Below are 15,440 nucleotides of genomic sequence, written 5' to 3'. Positions count from 1 at the left end.
ACTCGCACACACCGATGGAGTCCAGGCCCGTAGGAACACATGCTTTAATTATCATAGTCATAACTCAGTTTCTGAAAAACAAAAGACAGCATGGAGTTACCGGCCTACAGTGAAGACATGGAATCGCAACCGCTCGAGAAATAAATAAATCAGCAAATAAATACACAGAAAAAGAACACGTCCCGATTAAATTAAATTCAAAGAAATGAAAAAGAAGGTTTAAATTAATTGATAAACTGGTAAAAATAACAACAACAACAACAAAAAAAAAAACGTTATTAAGTGTTGTGTTTTATGTACAAATTTCACACCGATGCACATGAGGGGGCGGAGGGCGTGGCGGGACAGGTGAGCGCATGCACTTCGGATTCCCACAGGTGAATAAAAACGAGCACACACTCTCCCCAGCTTCCCTTTGCTTCCTGCTTTTCCTTTAGAAAAAAAAGGCAAAGACGACAACAAAGTATTCACATTTTCACTGGTGACAAAATGTTCTGCTGTCCCAAATCAGGAAAATCAATGCACATGATGGAAGGAGAAGCTGCTCCGAGTGGCCACGAGTCCACTTCCTCCACTCACACTGGCATCTCAGCCTGACCTGCTCTGCTAACCTTTCACTTTCAGCGGCTTGGTGCCGTCAGGTGTGCCGGGCTCGGGAGGGACCGAGACCAGCACTCGGGTGGTTCACTGAGCTTCCTAATGGACCCCAACTGCCCGCCGCCTTCACTGTCATGGGGACTTTAAAGCTGAACGAAAACCCCAGTCCCCCCGTCCTGTAAAGTAACATAAACTCGAATAAAGACCTCACTGATCCCTTAGCAAATAGCATTTTAAGTTCAGCTTGACTTTTAATTTTGAATGACGATGACTAAATTGTGATGTTCTGCCGCAGCGAACTGACAGTTTTACACTCAGGCGGATAACGAAAGCCGTTCTTAAGGAATGAAATCATCACAGCTTTGCTTAGCAGCGTAAATCATCTCTCAGGTGAGGTGCCAGTGTAAATGTCCTCCTCACATATCCAGGCATCTGTGAAGACAACAAGCCAACTCCACTCCAGTATTATTTTTACCCTGCTTATCGTAGCTCCATGGCTACCTGTTGAAGACCAGCCTTCCATAGGAGATCTGCCAGTAACCCCCCTCCTGTTGCTGAGTGGTACAGTCCACAGAGGGGCAAGGCACCCGTTAGGAACAGACTCCCCGTCCGTCGGAGAGTAGTCTGACTCTTAAAGAAGTGTGTCGTCCAGCACCAAGGGTGACGAAGGGTTTCCCCCTTTAAAAACGACATTTAGACGTCTCTCGTCATTTCAGGGACGACTTTCGTAGTCCAGATGGCACACAAAGTAAATAAAAGATCACAGTTTGCATTTGAGGGCCTACACTCCCCGTTATAGATGATGGTCGGTGGACTTTTAAGATGCCTTCGGGCTGAGGAACGAGTTGCTTCTGCAGCATCAGTGGAAAAACAGCAGTAGAAACAGCACGCTGAATGTGGACGAAGTTGTACTTTGATTTTTCATACAATGCCTGTGTTTGAACCTGAGGCGGGTTTGCACTGAAACTGCGATCCCTGATCGGTTTGAGATGGTGACGTACAGGCCGGCGCCGAGTACGGCAGGTACAGCTTCGGGTTTCCACGTCGACCTTTAAGATTGTAGCTGCGTTTTGTGTTTGTCTAAGTGCATGCATGCTTTTGTGCATTTGAATCTACAGAAAGAGTGAAAACAGGCAGACCAAACCTCTGCAGCACTCTGATGGATCCACTGGTGGTCACGAGGAGAGCAGAGCTTTATGATCCAAAATTTACTCTGTAAAGGGTCAAACATATTTTGCATTCTGGGCAAATCCAGCCCTAAATATATTTTTATCCTTTTTGGGATGTGGCTAAACCCAGACAACGTTTGAACCCAGAATCTTTGCATTTAAACCCGGTGGTGGTTTGTCGTAGTGACTGTAGAGTCACGTGTCTCCCTGGTAAAGTGGCTTTCAGGTGTCTGGGAGGTGAAGGAGGGGGGGTCAGACCCGTAGTGACGGTCCTGCAGCTCCAGTGAGGGGTGTCGCCGAGCCACAGTCGTAGCCCACGTCCACCACGGTGTTGGGTGCGCCGACCAGCCGGCCCGGGTAGGGCTGTGCCTGCACCTGCCGATCTCGGAAACTCTGGATGTAACTCTGAGTGGGACAGAGAAAGACTTTGGTTGTAAGATGGAGGAACAAAAGAGGAGGGAAAACAAGAGAATCAAGAGAGGAAAATGTTTCCCGAACAGCCGTGGCACCGCCTTTAAAGGCTGAATACAACAAAATAACAGCAAACAATAAGACAAAAGTGAACGACAGACGAATAAATTACGGTTCGTTACCGGCGAGAGGACGTCTGTGTCGTAGCGGCGGATGGGGTTGGGTTTGCGGCGGTAGGCGGGCTCGGCGTGGAGCTGCTTGGCCTGATGGTGGTGGTGGGAGGAGCTGTGCTGCTTCTTCTTCTTCTTGCGATAGCGGTCGTCCCGCTGACGAATCCGCATCACCTGCATCCTCCTCTGCTGCCGGCTGATGATGACTGCGGAGGACAGACGGAGGCCGACGAAGAACACTTTTAATATTTCAAGGGAAGGGAGATTCTTCAGGAGTCAAAAGATGACGGAGGTCGCAACGGGGCTAAGCTCGCCATCAGCATCAACATCATGGTTTTCCATCATGGTGCGCACACATCGCTTTTGAAACAGTACAGGAAGTCAAACCAGAACACACACATCACAACCACCTGTCCTCACCCTTGGTGTGGGAGTATCCCTCGGCGGTCACTTTCCACTGGACGATGACACCCAGCAGGGTGAGGGCAGGCCACACCCCGAGCACCACCCACGTCAGCCAGCACACCGGCTTTCCAGGCGCCGCCTTCATTCGCTCGTACATGTACAGCACGAGGGCGAAGAGCTCCACGAAGTAGTCCAGCGCCACAGTGATGACTGCTGCGCCAAACACCGCAGTGGACAGCGTGGTGAAGAGGCGCTGCCACTGCAGGGTGAGCACGGCGAACAGCATGCCCAGGCCAAGCAGCACGCCCAGAGGCACCCAGACAGAGCGTGGCGGGCTGTCGGAAAGCTCCTCCATGCCCACCAGGGTGGCCACGGCCACCAGCAGGCCGAGCAGCAGGCCCACCATGAAGAGGCCCACGCTGCGAACCAGCATGGTGACCAAGCCGCAGAGCGTGCCGATGCCGAGGCCGATGCCCACCGAGGCCTCCACGCTCAGCTGGGTGTCCAGAACGCGCTCCTTGTAGCAGAGCATGAAGATGACGACGGAGCCAAACATCAGGCCCGTCAGGAACATCACCGCTTTGAAGCAGCGATAGCCTGGAATAAGAGGGAGAGACATCATTAACGGCGCTCAGTCAGAGCAGGGACTGCTGCTCTGAAGCAATCTGCACTCCACAGGCCATTTTACAACTCACCAAAGAAGCAGTAAACGATGCCGAAGAGACAGCACATGGAGCAGACGATGGAGGGAACCACCTTATAGCGGCCAGCGGCCTCGTCGCAGCCGTCCAGTCGCTCGGGGCTCAGCTCCTGGTCGGGATGGGCCAGCAGCGTCTCCACGGTGGTCGTCATGGTGAACGGGGGAGGAGACGGGGACGGAGAGAGGAGGACAGGTGATCAGGTGGGAGGCGAGGAACAGGGGAGGCTAGGGAGCACCACCCAGCCACATGCTTTCACCTGTGGACAGAAGACAGGAGGGAGAAGAAGACGGGCTGAGACAAAGGACAAAAGGACAAAAGGACCAGTCAAGTTTTAACGTGTAAGAGAGGAAAGTGATCACAGCAGCCAGCACCCCGTTAATAAAGTGGCTTTCAAATGCACAGCAGTGCGGAACAGATTTGTTTTGTGTCCACACACACACACACACACACACAGTGTGGCATCCCTGATGGCGGAAACAGTGGATAATAATAGCTCAGATGACAGCGGGTGTTCGAGTACGAGGGCAATCAAAGCGTTGCGCTCTCTCTCTGTGTTTGATCAGGAGGCGTTCAAGAGAAAACAAAACCATCTTTCAGGTCACTCGAGCACAAAGCAAACACATTTCTCTGCTGGTTCACCTCTGAGTCACCGAATGTGAGATATCAGACAAATATATGACAGGTGAAGGGGCTTCGTCATAGTCCTGATGCTCTCCTCCTCGCGGCTGCATGCTTCTCTTCACATGACTCAGCACGGCGACTCGTGACTCAGATTATGGCCCTCGTTTTAGATCGGTTTGCTTCAACTTTCAGCTAATGGGCTCTGCTATTGTACTTTGTCTTGAGCATCCAGACGTTCCCTCTGCTTTGTCTCCTTTCTACCCCTGCAGAGAATAAATTATCAGCATTTTATCTGTGCTGTCTCAGCTCTGAACGTTCCAACCTTCCATTTCATTTTGTGTCCTTCCCTGATGCATTTTTCCTTCCTACCAACCTTTTCCTTGTTTTGTTCCTCCTTTCCTCCTTTACACTGTGCAGAAATAAATCTGCCCTGACTTTCTCCCTGTTTGAATTTCTTTTCATGTCCAGGTCTGCCTGTGTACACCTGTCGGCCACCTGCGGCGCCACAGCGATTCCTGACATCCCTGATAAATCTCACTTTGTCTTTCACCTCGTTTCCTGCTGCCTTCAGTATTCAAGTCTGTGGTGGAGGAAGTACAGTGAAGCCAAAGAGAACCCGAATTCACATTTAGATTTGATTTAAACATTTTTTATCGCTAACATGATGCCAGAAAAATCAACTGACCGTGAGTTTTACGCCACGAAAACTATAATTTACATTTTCTTCTCGAAGAAGATGAGGGGATTTTACAACAGCTTGACTTTAAGCTGGTGGCTTTTGCAGGTTACGGTCAGACAACAGCTGCTGTCAATTAAGGAAGAATAAAGAAAGTGTCGCCCGCAGCCCGACATCCAATCCTTCCTTCTCTGACCTCCTTCCCATCCCTCCTCCGTCCTCCCCCTCCGGCTGTTTTCATTCTCTCCATCTCTGGGTGACTTCAGTCCGGCTGCGAAAGGTTTCTGGGTCAGAGGTGCTTATGCAACTCCTGTCTGGGGAACTCAGCTTTGATATTCATGAGCTCCCCTCATCCTTCTCTCCTCTCGTGTTTCCAAGTGCCACTCATCCTTCTCTCCATTCTTGCTGCACACCTGAAGTCACTCCCCTCACTTGCTTTGCTCCCTCTGCCTCCAGCTAATCACCTCCCTGAGGGCTGAGTCACGAAGAAGGTGGATAAAAATGTGTTTGTGTCCCGTTTGGACGCTGAAACTGGTCTGGCATGTTTGACAGTGAGCGAGGAACGCAGACAAAGCGCTCTCTGTTTGTTTATTGCCCCCACAAGTTTGACTACAGGCAAATTAATTCCAGCTGCACAGTCCCAACAACCAAATGAGAAGATCAGTGCGAACCCCGCAGCTCGAGTTCATATTCAAAACATGCAGATGAAACAGGCGAACAGACTTCCTGATGACGACAGGAGGAGGAGCTCTGCCTTCCTGTCCTCTGCAAACACAGTGTGAGCGTCTTCTGACACACCGAAACTTTACATGTCAGCTTAACGAGTGAGAGGCTGCGCTGCCCTGTGACACGAGCCTTTAAAACGTGGACCAGCAATGTGTGTGTGTGTGTGTGTGTGTGTGTGTGTGTGTGTGTGTGTGTGATTCAGACAGAAGCATCTGCATTTAAATGGAGCCACAACAGACGCACTCAGCAGGAAGAGGCTGATAAACGGTGCAATAAAGCCCAGGAAATGTTTTTGGTACAAACTCACACACACACACACACACACACACACACACACACACACACACACACACACACACACAAATTCTTTCTACATTTTCATCTAAACATGTCACATTAATAATCATCTTTTGGTGGAGGATTAGCAGGTTGCTGCAGGATGACCCTGTGTGTGTGTGTGTGTGTGTGTGTGTGTGTGTGTGTGTGTGTGCGCGCGTATGCAGAGGCATTAAACTGTTTTGTGCTGCGGATCAAAACGTGCACTTTTCATGTGTGCAGACGGCTCAGAGAGAAAACAAACGACAGGAGTTTCCTCTGCTGCTGTCCAAATCAGCGACAACAACAACAACAACACGGTTCTTCTCCTCCCGCCCTGCTTCCTGTCTGTTGCCATGACGATGGAGGGATGCTGACAGACAGCCGGCACCTGGCTCCGGTCCGAAGCCTGACCAATGAAAGAGAAGCTTAAACCCCCATAGCAACAGCACAAGAGCCAATCAGAGGCCCCATCTGTTCCCTCTGACTGCGTCCGTATGCGTCAGAGAGCGTGTGTGTGTGTGTGTGTGTGTGTGTGTGTGTGTGTGATAAAAGCAGGTCCTGCTCCTATAGCCAATAAAATACTGCAGTAGTTTTGTCCCTAAACATACACATGATCTTTCCTGTTATCAGGCCGATCATTTATCAAAGTATCAATATGTCACATCAGCATGTTCTCAAAAACACTTGAGGCAGAAGACTGAGAGAAGTCTGCTAGTTTACAGCAGTTATTTCATTTGCACAATCGGCTGTCTTTGATTAACAGATTATTTAGTCTGAAGGATGTGAATAATTCTGACAAACAGCCTCCTGAATGATGTCTCACACAATAAAAACCACTGAATTTATAAGAAAATCTTCGTATTTGAGATGTGGTTACCAGTTCGTGTGATCCTGGATAAAAAACAAACTGCTGTTGTTTCTGTTCTCTGTGGAGGAACATGAATTCAAATAAGGTTAAATAAGCATCATAATCAAACAAAGTCTCCTCCTCTGCAGCGTCTGTCTGACAGCCCAAAATAAAGCACCAAATTTAGTGCTCATGCAGCTGAGAATGTGAATTCGTCCCTGCAGGCGGATCGATCGGCTGCGTTAAGACGATGAAGTGCAGAAAAACAACTGAAAGCTCTCCTCCCTCTTTGTCTCACTGATGATCCCCAACAGGAGTCACAGTCTGCTTTGAACAAACCGAGGAGGAGAAGAAGAAGGAGCTGAAACCCAGAAGACCCAGACACACTGACACAGATGTGCTGCCTCTTCCACCGCTGACGTCATCGGCTGAAAGGGAGACCAATAAACAAAGCGGTGACTATTAATACGCGGGGTACACAGACTGGCTGAGAGCCACGTGCTGCATCAGGTCTGACCTACATGTCAGAGTCCACATCGGAGCTCCTGAATCATTGAAGCATCGCTGTGAAACACGTGGCGTGACTTTATCGCACTGAAAAGGTCGACGAGGTTCCTCCCAACACCACGAGATCAACTGCAGTGCAACATAACTCTGAAAACACGAGCCCAAAAGGACGTGAGTCGTCCACAGCGCGTCACCTCCGCCGATCCACACGGCCAAACAGGAACAACATCATAAATATCTTCATTTAAAACCGGGATGTTTCACGCCCCCCCTCTGCTGGAAGGATCGTCTTCGTTGTCTTCTTTGTGACCCTGATGAGCACCACCTTCCGCTTCTTGCCAAGCGTCCCAACACGCTTGAGCTGCTTTCAGCTCCTGCTCGCTTTCATAACCCTGTGACTCACGAAATCTGCTCGTGATGCACTTATTTAGAAATACTTTTGTTCCAAATTGTCCTCTCCTCTCCTCTGTTGGGTGGTAAAAGCCTCTCCACGGTGAACATATGCACCGACAGGACAACACATGCTGCATTCACTGCTTCACCGAAAGCTTCAGACGTGCTGCACACACTCTTAACACATCCATTTCACTTGTACTCATCCTGCTCCCAAACAAGACGCATTTGTTTCCGAAGCTACAACCATGAATGTTACAACCAGCACCCAGCTGTTTCAGTCCCTTCAGGATCAGACCCACAGCTCTCTGACTGAACTCGTGTCACTCAGCTTCCACCAATAGGAGGGCAGGAACTCCAGTGACCTCATCACCAGGTGTGAGTATGGAGGACTGAAACGACTCTGCAGAGTTACAAACTTCACAGAAGTCCACCATGAAACAAGCGTTGACGTGTCACGCAACAGATTTCTCCTACATGAAAACAGCAACAGCAAGCAACGCGAGCGTGTGCGTCACAGTCGTGACTGACGCCAAGGCCTCGATGGCGGTGAGTAACAGCAGTGATATGACACAACCAAGCGCCAGCACGACTGGTCCCGGACCAGCTGCTGAGCAACGAGCCCGCTGTGCCCAGAATGAGCCGAGCCGACTTCCTGTTCGAAACCGAACACCGGAAAAGACAACAGGCAGCCTGAAGGGGGCGACAAGCGAAATGAAAAGCATTCGTCTGTGTGACAGAAACAGGAGGAAAAGGGAAAACACTCTGAGTGGCATTCAAAGTCATGTTTTACACCCTGAAACTCCGCCTTCGTCCTCCTGAACCCCCACAAACGAACAGCGATGTTGTGTCCACCTCTTGCTGAAGGAACAGAATCCGTACGTCCTCCTGATTCTTCTTTATTTCTGATGGGGGGCTTGAACCATCTGGACAAAAGCTCTGAACATGAAAGAGTAAAGAGGAAACAAAAACTGGAAGGGGAAGGCAGAGAAAGGAGAGAAACAAACGCCAGTGGCCTTCCCACCACGCTGCGTTACATAACTGCCTCATAGCGCATTACTCACTGCTCCTCAGCTCACGTCCAAAACGCTTTGTGCTGGCCACGAGTCCCGCCATTCAAAACGTGGAAAAACCCAAACCTGCACCTGCTCACAAACACTCCTGTACAGGTGCAACACGCAAGACATCCAGAAAAACACGAGGACTGTTCCTTTAGAGCTGAAACAGAAGGTTGACAAGAATCTGTTTCCTCGTTTCATTTCAGTTTTGTCTGTAAAAATGTGAGAAACTTTTCAACTCACAACAGTTGAGTTTTTGTTGTATTTTAAATTTATCAGCCACGAAAATAAATACAAAAATAAAAATACATTTGTGTAAATGATTCACATCAATCACTGCTACGCTTTACGCCACACAAAAGCTCCAAATTACCTTCATCTCACATGAACTGAATCATTTGGACACGAGATCAGCTGGTTAATCAATGAGCACAAAACTAATCAGCATCCAGGATGATCAGCGATTATCAGGCGTCCACTCGTTTCAGCTCCTCAGCTGTGACGTTTGGCTGCTTTTGGCTGAACAAACCAAACATCTCTGGCTTCTGGACGTCTGAAGGCGTCACCTCTGAGGAAATTCATTTTGAAATAATGTTTTCATCAAGAAACTTCAGTGATGAAAAGTGTTAAAGCTCAAACTCCCGACTGAAACTTGTTTAATGAGCTCAAAGTTTCTCACAGAAATGACTGGAAAAGACATATCTGATCATTAGAAAAGCTGATGAGGCCGACTTCACGCATCCACAGCAAAACACTTTCCAACACGTCTGCTCACATGACCTGATCTGAAGCCATAAACCCCCACAGACCTCAGACCTGCTCCCGTCTCCATCACTGACCTGCACCATGTCCTCATCCAGCACGTCTCCTGCCTGTCCACGCTGCCTGACGGCCGGCAGATTCGTGTGAAAACGAGCCGAGGCGCACGACGCCGACCGACCTCTCGCCGTCTCTCAGCCTCGTTCACGAGCCATCCGAGGAAACGACAGGCTGCCGGGTGAGCTGCCAAACGCAGGCCGCCAGCTTCCCGCCGCTCGCAGCGGAAGACTGAGTGTGGAGGCGGTCAGCTTCCAGCACAGAGACAGAGACAGAGAGGGGAGAGGCCGCTGTCGTCAATCGCCCTGCCGATAACCTGGCACGTCAGCCGCCATCCCTCTGCACATGTTAATCAATACAGGCTGCGGTGGAAACGTGACCGCGTGCAGGGGAGGACGAGGCCCGATGCCAGCAGGACCAATACATGTGTGTTTGAAAGGTGTGTGTGTGTGTGTGTGTGTGTGTGTGAGGTCACGTGTCTCAGCCACACAGAAGCACAGACAAGAGGCAGATCAGACAGGTTAAGACACGACATGACAGGACAGATCCGAGAACAGCAGCACAGCAACCCTGGGGACATGACGCAGGAATTCTGCTGTCCAGGATGAAGGGATGGGATTAAAACACAGTCTGTAACCCGCTAACCCCAGCGCCTGCTCAGGTCGGCCCAACAAGCTAACTGAATGATGCACAAGCTGGATTTGTGCTGTGACGTTCGCCAGCGTTTCTCCGCAGCCCTCAGACATCAGTAATCGCTCACTTTCAGCTCATTTTCCTGAGAAAAGACCACGAGCAGCGATCACGATCACATCAGCACCAGTCAGCCTCCACTTCACACCCAGAGAAACCTCTCATCCTGTTCACGTGGTTCATGTAAAGGATCCACGCGCTGACTCTTCCTGCTCATCCTTTGGTTCAGCTTTGGGGACAAGAAGAACACGACAGACACACAGAAAAGTGCTGCTGAATGACGAAGATGATGATCCTGAACGTGACGAAGCTTCCATGTGGCAGTCAGATGCTGTCGAGCTCAACACGATTTTTAGCTACACAAAAGTCTCAGCTTCTATTCTCATCTGAACAACAAAACTTGCCAGAAAAGGTGGCATTATTCCAGGAAAGTTACCCACAAAGGTGACACCTGACTCACAGGTGACTCAACATGTCATGTGACGGGTGTTTTTTACAACATTACGTGACTTGTGCAGATGACTGTTATTCACAGCGGTTGACGACTCTCACCCACAAACACCCACATGACTCCCGGAGATCAGGCACGACCGGCGGCGCCGAGAGGCGTTCGCACACCTCCTCAGACGCTCGCCGAGCAGCTTACATAAGCCTCAGAGCGGATGGGCTCCTCCACTGTCATCGGCTCTGATTGGACAGAAAGTGGAGAATCTGCTGATGGGGAATCAGTAAGAGGAGGAGGAGGAGGACACTGAGGTCTTTGTCCACGTCAGGCTCTGTTATTACCCTGACAGACTGCTGGGAGGGCAGCACTGAACACGTGCTTCGGCACATTGCACTCCATAAAATGTCACTGTGACACATCACAAGCTCTGAAAGCTCATCTGAATTTAGTTTTGTTTGAGATTTGAGATTTTGATCTTGACTTGGTCACAGTCCTGAAAGACTGACAGACTTCTGTCTTTACTCACAGTTTGTACCAAAGCAACCATCATCCAATCACCTCTCAGTGACCCCCTGCTGGCCCTCCATCAGAATGAGTCCACGTACCCCACATTTCCCATGATGCACTGAATGTGTCAAATCAGCAGAGTGACCCTTTAAAGCAGCCCTGTCCTAAACACACACACAAAAATGAATCCACATGTTCATTTTTCATCTCTTTAGTCATCCGCCAAATTGGTTTGGTGTGACTGATCCAGGATCAGCGCTAAAAGGCAGTATGATGGCCTTGACATGAGTCTCTGCAGCAGCATCATCCTCAGATCTGTGCTGTCTCATCACCGCAGGTACAAAGATAACGGCTGAACCGGACCGGGCCGGGCCGGGCCGGGCGCCGTGGGGCCGGGTGGCGAGGTCGGGTCGCAGCAGGCCTCCTGCAGCCGGTCAGGACCGTCACCAACACTTCAATGAGAAAAATGTGAGCATGTGAAGCCTTTGCTGCTCATCCACCAACCTGAAGGTTTCTCTCAGACATCACCAGACCTGTCGCGACTTGTTCGAGGACTCGCGGAAAACAAATCCATTCTTACATAACTGCCATAACTCTCTCTCTCACGCCGTCTTCATCCCGCTCACTGTTCTCCCCGTCCGCCGCCGCCCTGAGGGACGCTCACTCGAATATCAATGATGTTTGTTCCCGCCGTGGAGGAGAGAACAGAGTTACAGCCTGAACTCCAGCAGATCGGCCTCGCACGCTCAGCCTCCCTGAGGTGTGATGTCAGGACGCCAACGGCGTGATGTCTTCGAGTTGCTGCTTTTGTCCAACAGTCTGCAACTCATTTTCTTCCGATTGACCAATCAGTTAACCAACTAAGAACCAACTGGAAACCACTGAGGACAGGAAACCACCGGAACCAACAACCAACCAATAAACTATCAGCACGACTCCCTCAGAAATAACGAAGCGTGTTGTAACGATCAGTTTGATGGTGGATGATTGATTGATTGATTTTATTCACATTACGTGTCAGTCACAAACGTCTTTCCTGACTTCCTGACCCCACATGAAGCTCATCAGTGTCTGCACGTGCAGAAACGATCCACGATCCTGTCTGCTCGGCCTGACGCCACACCTGTGGTGACACCGGCGACGGCAGCAACACGTGTGGTCACGGCGGTCGATGCCAGTCAACAGTCCTGAAGCAGGACCCGTCAGCTCCAGCAACAAGCTCGAATACTCTGAACAAACATCTGGCCCTCAGCAGCTGGCAGGTTTCAGCTCACCGTCGGGCCATCAGCACTAATTAGCTCACGTTGGTGAACCTATCATCCCAGCTGGACCCTGAACGCCTCGTGGCAAACTCTGATACAGACGCGATGCTTCCCGCAGACTGTCAGACTGTCGCTGATGGAGCCTGAACACAACCTCGCTGAAGTCCAGGCCCGTCTGCTGAGTCCGTGTGGAGCTGCTGCAGGCGGCCGGACGTCCACAAACTCTGTTTGATGTCTTTTTAAAATGTGCCGACTGCCGTAAGCTGCTGAGGTGAAACTCAACTGGCTCACACAGCTGGCCAGATGTTACGCTTCTCACTGTTTGAAACCTTCTGCTACACAAATAAAGATCGTTTTTAGATGAGCTTGACTCAGAACAGCCAGCAGACGGGTGAGTGGGTGACGATGAGGACACGACGCCTTTTTTAAGACGCCTTGAAGCTTCAAAATCATACTCACTCGTCATACTTACTCATTTATTTTATGTGACGGAGCAAAAATAGCAAAACTTCTCAAGCCTGTGTTACCCACACGCCTGATGTCAGCCATTCCACTCGGCGGGCACCCGAAGGCCTCGCAGGGCCCGTCCCCCCACAGGAAGCATGTGTCCAGTTCACCTGCACTGGTTCATGGAGCTTTTCAGTCAGTCAGAGTCACGTTACTTTAATGAAAATTCAGCTTGGCTTGTGTCTGCAAAGCATTCTGGTCTGTCCCTTTGATGGGTTTTCTGGGGCTGATTTCTGTCAGTTTATGTTGCTAATTTAATGGTCTGCTCGTGAGGTTCATGAGTTTCTCACGTCAGGGTGTGAAACGACATTCTCCACCTCGAAGCAGCTCACCTCTGGGCTCCATCATGCGCTCACGACCCCCGGCTGTCTCCAGCCTCCAAAGCTTGTCACACGTTGCCACGAACCAAAAATAGAAACACATTAAGAGCTGCACACTCAAAGTTCATCCAGGCCCTTCAAACCCAGATCAGGTCTCTGATCTAACAACTAAAGATCACTGCTTTATCAGTTCGTTGTTCTTCACAGAAACCTGGAAAGATGCCCAAAGAGAACCCGTCGGTCGACTGATCTCTGAAGCACGTTGCTACACCCGCCAAAGTATCCAGACAAACCCCAGGAGAAGACACCTCTGGCTTTACTTCATCCTCCTGCGCCCAGCCAGAAGAAGACTCAGCCTCAACAGGACCTCAGTTTGGCTGAGACCCCTTCAGGGACCAGTGGGAGAACTCAAACTCCAGACTGATCCTGGCATACTTCACTCTCTGGTAAACACATCATCTATTCAGCCGTGCATCCGTCTGCTGTAATGAGAAGCGATCGACTGGATGATCGACCCTGATGCGGCCATCCGGGTCACACGTCGCCGACCTCAGCATCCATCACACGGATACGAAGCCTCAGTGTTCTCTGCTGTGGCCTCGTCCTCTGCTCAGTCGACACCACAATTACCTCATTCACCGTGTTTGACAGCAGGGGTCTGTGTGTGTGTGTGTGTGCGCGCGCGTCTCAGACAAAAGAGACGCACGGGGCGCGTTGACGGTCCACTCACCTTCACCCCCGACAGGTTGACGCGCCTCGTCCGCGCTCACATGACGGCAAAAGGAGCCTCCTGAGCCCGAAACGCCGAGCATTTTCAGCGGTTTCCTCCCCGCGCTGGGTGTATCCCCGTCGGTGTGCAGCTCCGGCAGCCTGCGGGGCGGTGGATCCCCGACCTGACTACTCCTCCATGCAGGAAAAACGCACACAAACCGGGCCGAGCGAACGATCAGCCGGGCTGCATGCCGGACGAACAGCAGGAGCGTGTGTGCAGTGCAAATTGGGAAGGAGGTGCTGCACCATGCAGGCTCCGCTCTGGATGGAGGGATGGATGGAGAGATGGATGGAGGGTGAAGAGGGCGGCCTCCGCTGCAAAAAGTGACAGGTCCGGACTTGCCAAAGCCTGAATCGCATTTACTGATGAAGCTGCGAGAAAAAAATAGAAGTGAGGAAATTCCGCAGCGCCTCCTACAGGCTGAGGCTTGAAACGCAGCGCCAACATCTCACCAGACAACAGCCTGCTCTGAATACAACTGGAAAAGTTGTCCACTATCCATTTCTTATCATCCTTATCAAACCGTACTTGGCATATGTTCACACACTCTTATATTTTCTGTGTGAAGGCCAAACGCGCTGTGGAGCAGATCCACCCGTGACCCACTGCGCGACGGCTTCAGGAGCCTCACGCTCTTCCTCTCATCAAACATGTGCAAAACAAGCCGTGATGGGGTGGAGGTGTGCGGGGCCGCAGATGTGATCCCGTCCGGGGACCCGGTTCACTGTAACACTGAGTGCGTCCAGCAGGGGGCTGCAGAGGATCGCTGTTCAGGCTCTGCTGCTGACCCACTTTCAGCCAACAACACCCACAAAGCTGCGGTGTGTTTGGGATGAAACAACACCGAACACCTTCAGCCGAGGGCGCCAAGAAACGGAAGGCAGAAACTTGTCGGGTTTTCTGATCGTTTTATCTCCACAGACTGAGAACATAAACACCACAGAGAATGAATTCATTTTCCATTTGTGCACAAAGCAGGTTCACAAACAACAACAAAGCAGGTTCACAAACAACGTGAGCTTCGTCTCATATGAAAACATGTTTTTTACATTCCTGACATTGTGAGATGAGGGCTCATTGGCTCACGATAAGGACCTGAAGAACACAGTGCAGAGCAGGATCAGCATGCTTCATCTTCTCTCACCCCCCTCACTCTGTCCCCCAAACCGGGGGGGTCTCTTTGACAAAGTCCACGTCCAAACCTTGTGATTTAAGCAGTGATTTAAACAGAAATCTAACGTGCTTCAGCTTGTGACTTCACGTTTCAGTCAGAAAACACTTCGCTCTGTTTTTCTTGGTTGCATTCCTGTCTCCTTTCCTGTCTCCTCCGTCCTTTTCCGACACTTACAGTCCATGTTCAGACATCGCACACACACACACACACACACACACACACACACACACACAGAGCAGGTCTGACACATCAGTCTGTGACTCATTGGCTTCATGACAAATACTATCAATGGAGTTAAAAAAGCACTCTGAGTGAGTACGCTTTGCTCTTTCCCCACCAGCACCACCT

The 15,440-nt window shown here is 50.5% G+C and overlaps 1 protein-coding gene across 3 annotated transcripts; it reads right to left on the bottom strand.

Moving 5' to 3' along the window:
- Positions 1-15: 15 nt before the first annotated feature.
- On the bottom strand, positions 16-14,429 carry tmem198b (transmembrane protein 198b). 3 transcript variants are annotated; one of them, XM_046382096.1, is made up of 5 exons: positions 13,877-14,429; positions 3,448-3,709; positions 2,768-3,349; positions 2,360-2,553; positions 16-2,171 (listed from the first exon to the last, which is right to left on the bottom strand). In XM_046382096.1, exons 2-5 carry the CDS (start codon positions 3,602-3,604, stop codon positions 2,019-2,021), a joined length of 1,086 nt encoding a protein of 361 aa, XP_046238052.1. In that variant the 5' UTR covers positions 3,605-3,709; positions 13,877-14,429; the 3' UTR covers positions 16-2,018. The 3 variants fall into 3 exon arrangements, with proteins under 3 accessions (XP_046238052.1, XP_046238054.1, XP_046238053.1); XM_046382098.1 differs by lacking the exon at positions 13,877-14,429 and adding an exon at positions 12,792-12,816; XM_046382097.1 differs by lacking the exon at positions 13,877-14,429 and adding an exon at positions 9,439-9,832.
- Between the last annotated feature and the right edge of the window lie 1,011 nt (positions 14,430-15,440).

Source organism: Scatophagus argus, chromosome 24 (genome assembly GCF_020382885.2).
Source record: "Scatophagus argus isolate fScaArg1 chromosome 24, fScaArg1.pri, whole genome shotgun sequence".
NCBI classification, from domain to species: domain Eukaryota; kingdom Metazoa; phylum Chordata; class Actinopteri; family Scatophagidae; genus Scatophagus; species Scatophagus argus.
Note: the sequence above shows the minus strand (reverse complement) of the source record. Positions and strands in the feature narration are given on the sequence as shown.

Bases quoted from the DNA above. Each gene is read 5' to 3' on its own strand.
- tmem198b (XM_046382096.1), bottom strand. From the start codon at position 3,604: ATGACGACCACCGTGGAGACGCTGCTGGCCCATCCCGACCAGGAGCTG. The intron at 3,350-3,447 runs GTGAGTTGTAAA...CTCTTATTCCAG, and splicing joins CATCGTTTACTGCTTCTTTG to GCTATCGCTGCTTCAAAGCG. The intron at 2,554-2,767 runs GTGAGGACAGGT...TGTCCTCCGCAG, and splicing joins GGGATACTCCCACACCAAGG to TCATCATCAGCCGGCAGCAG.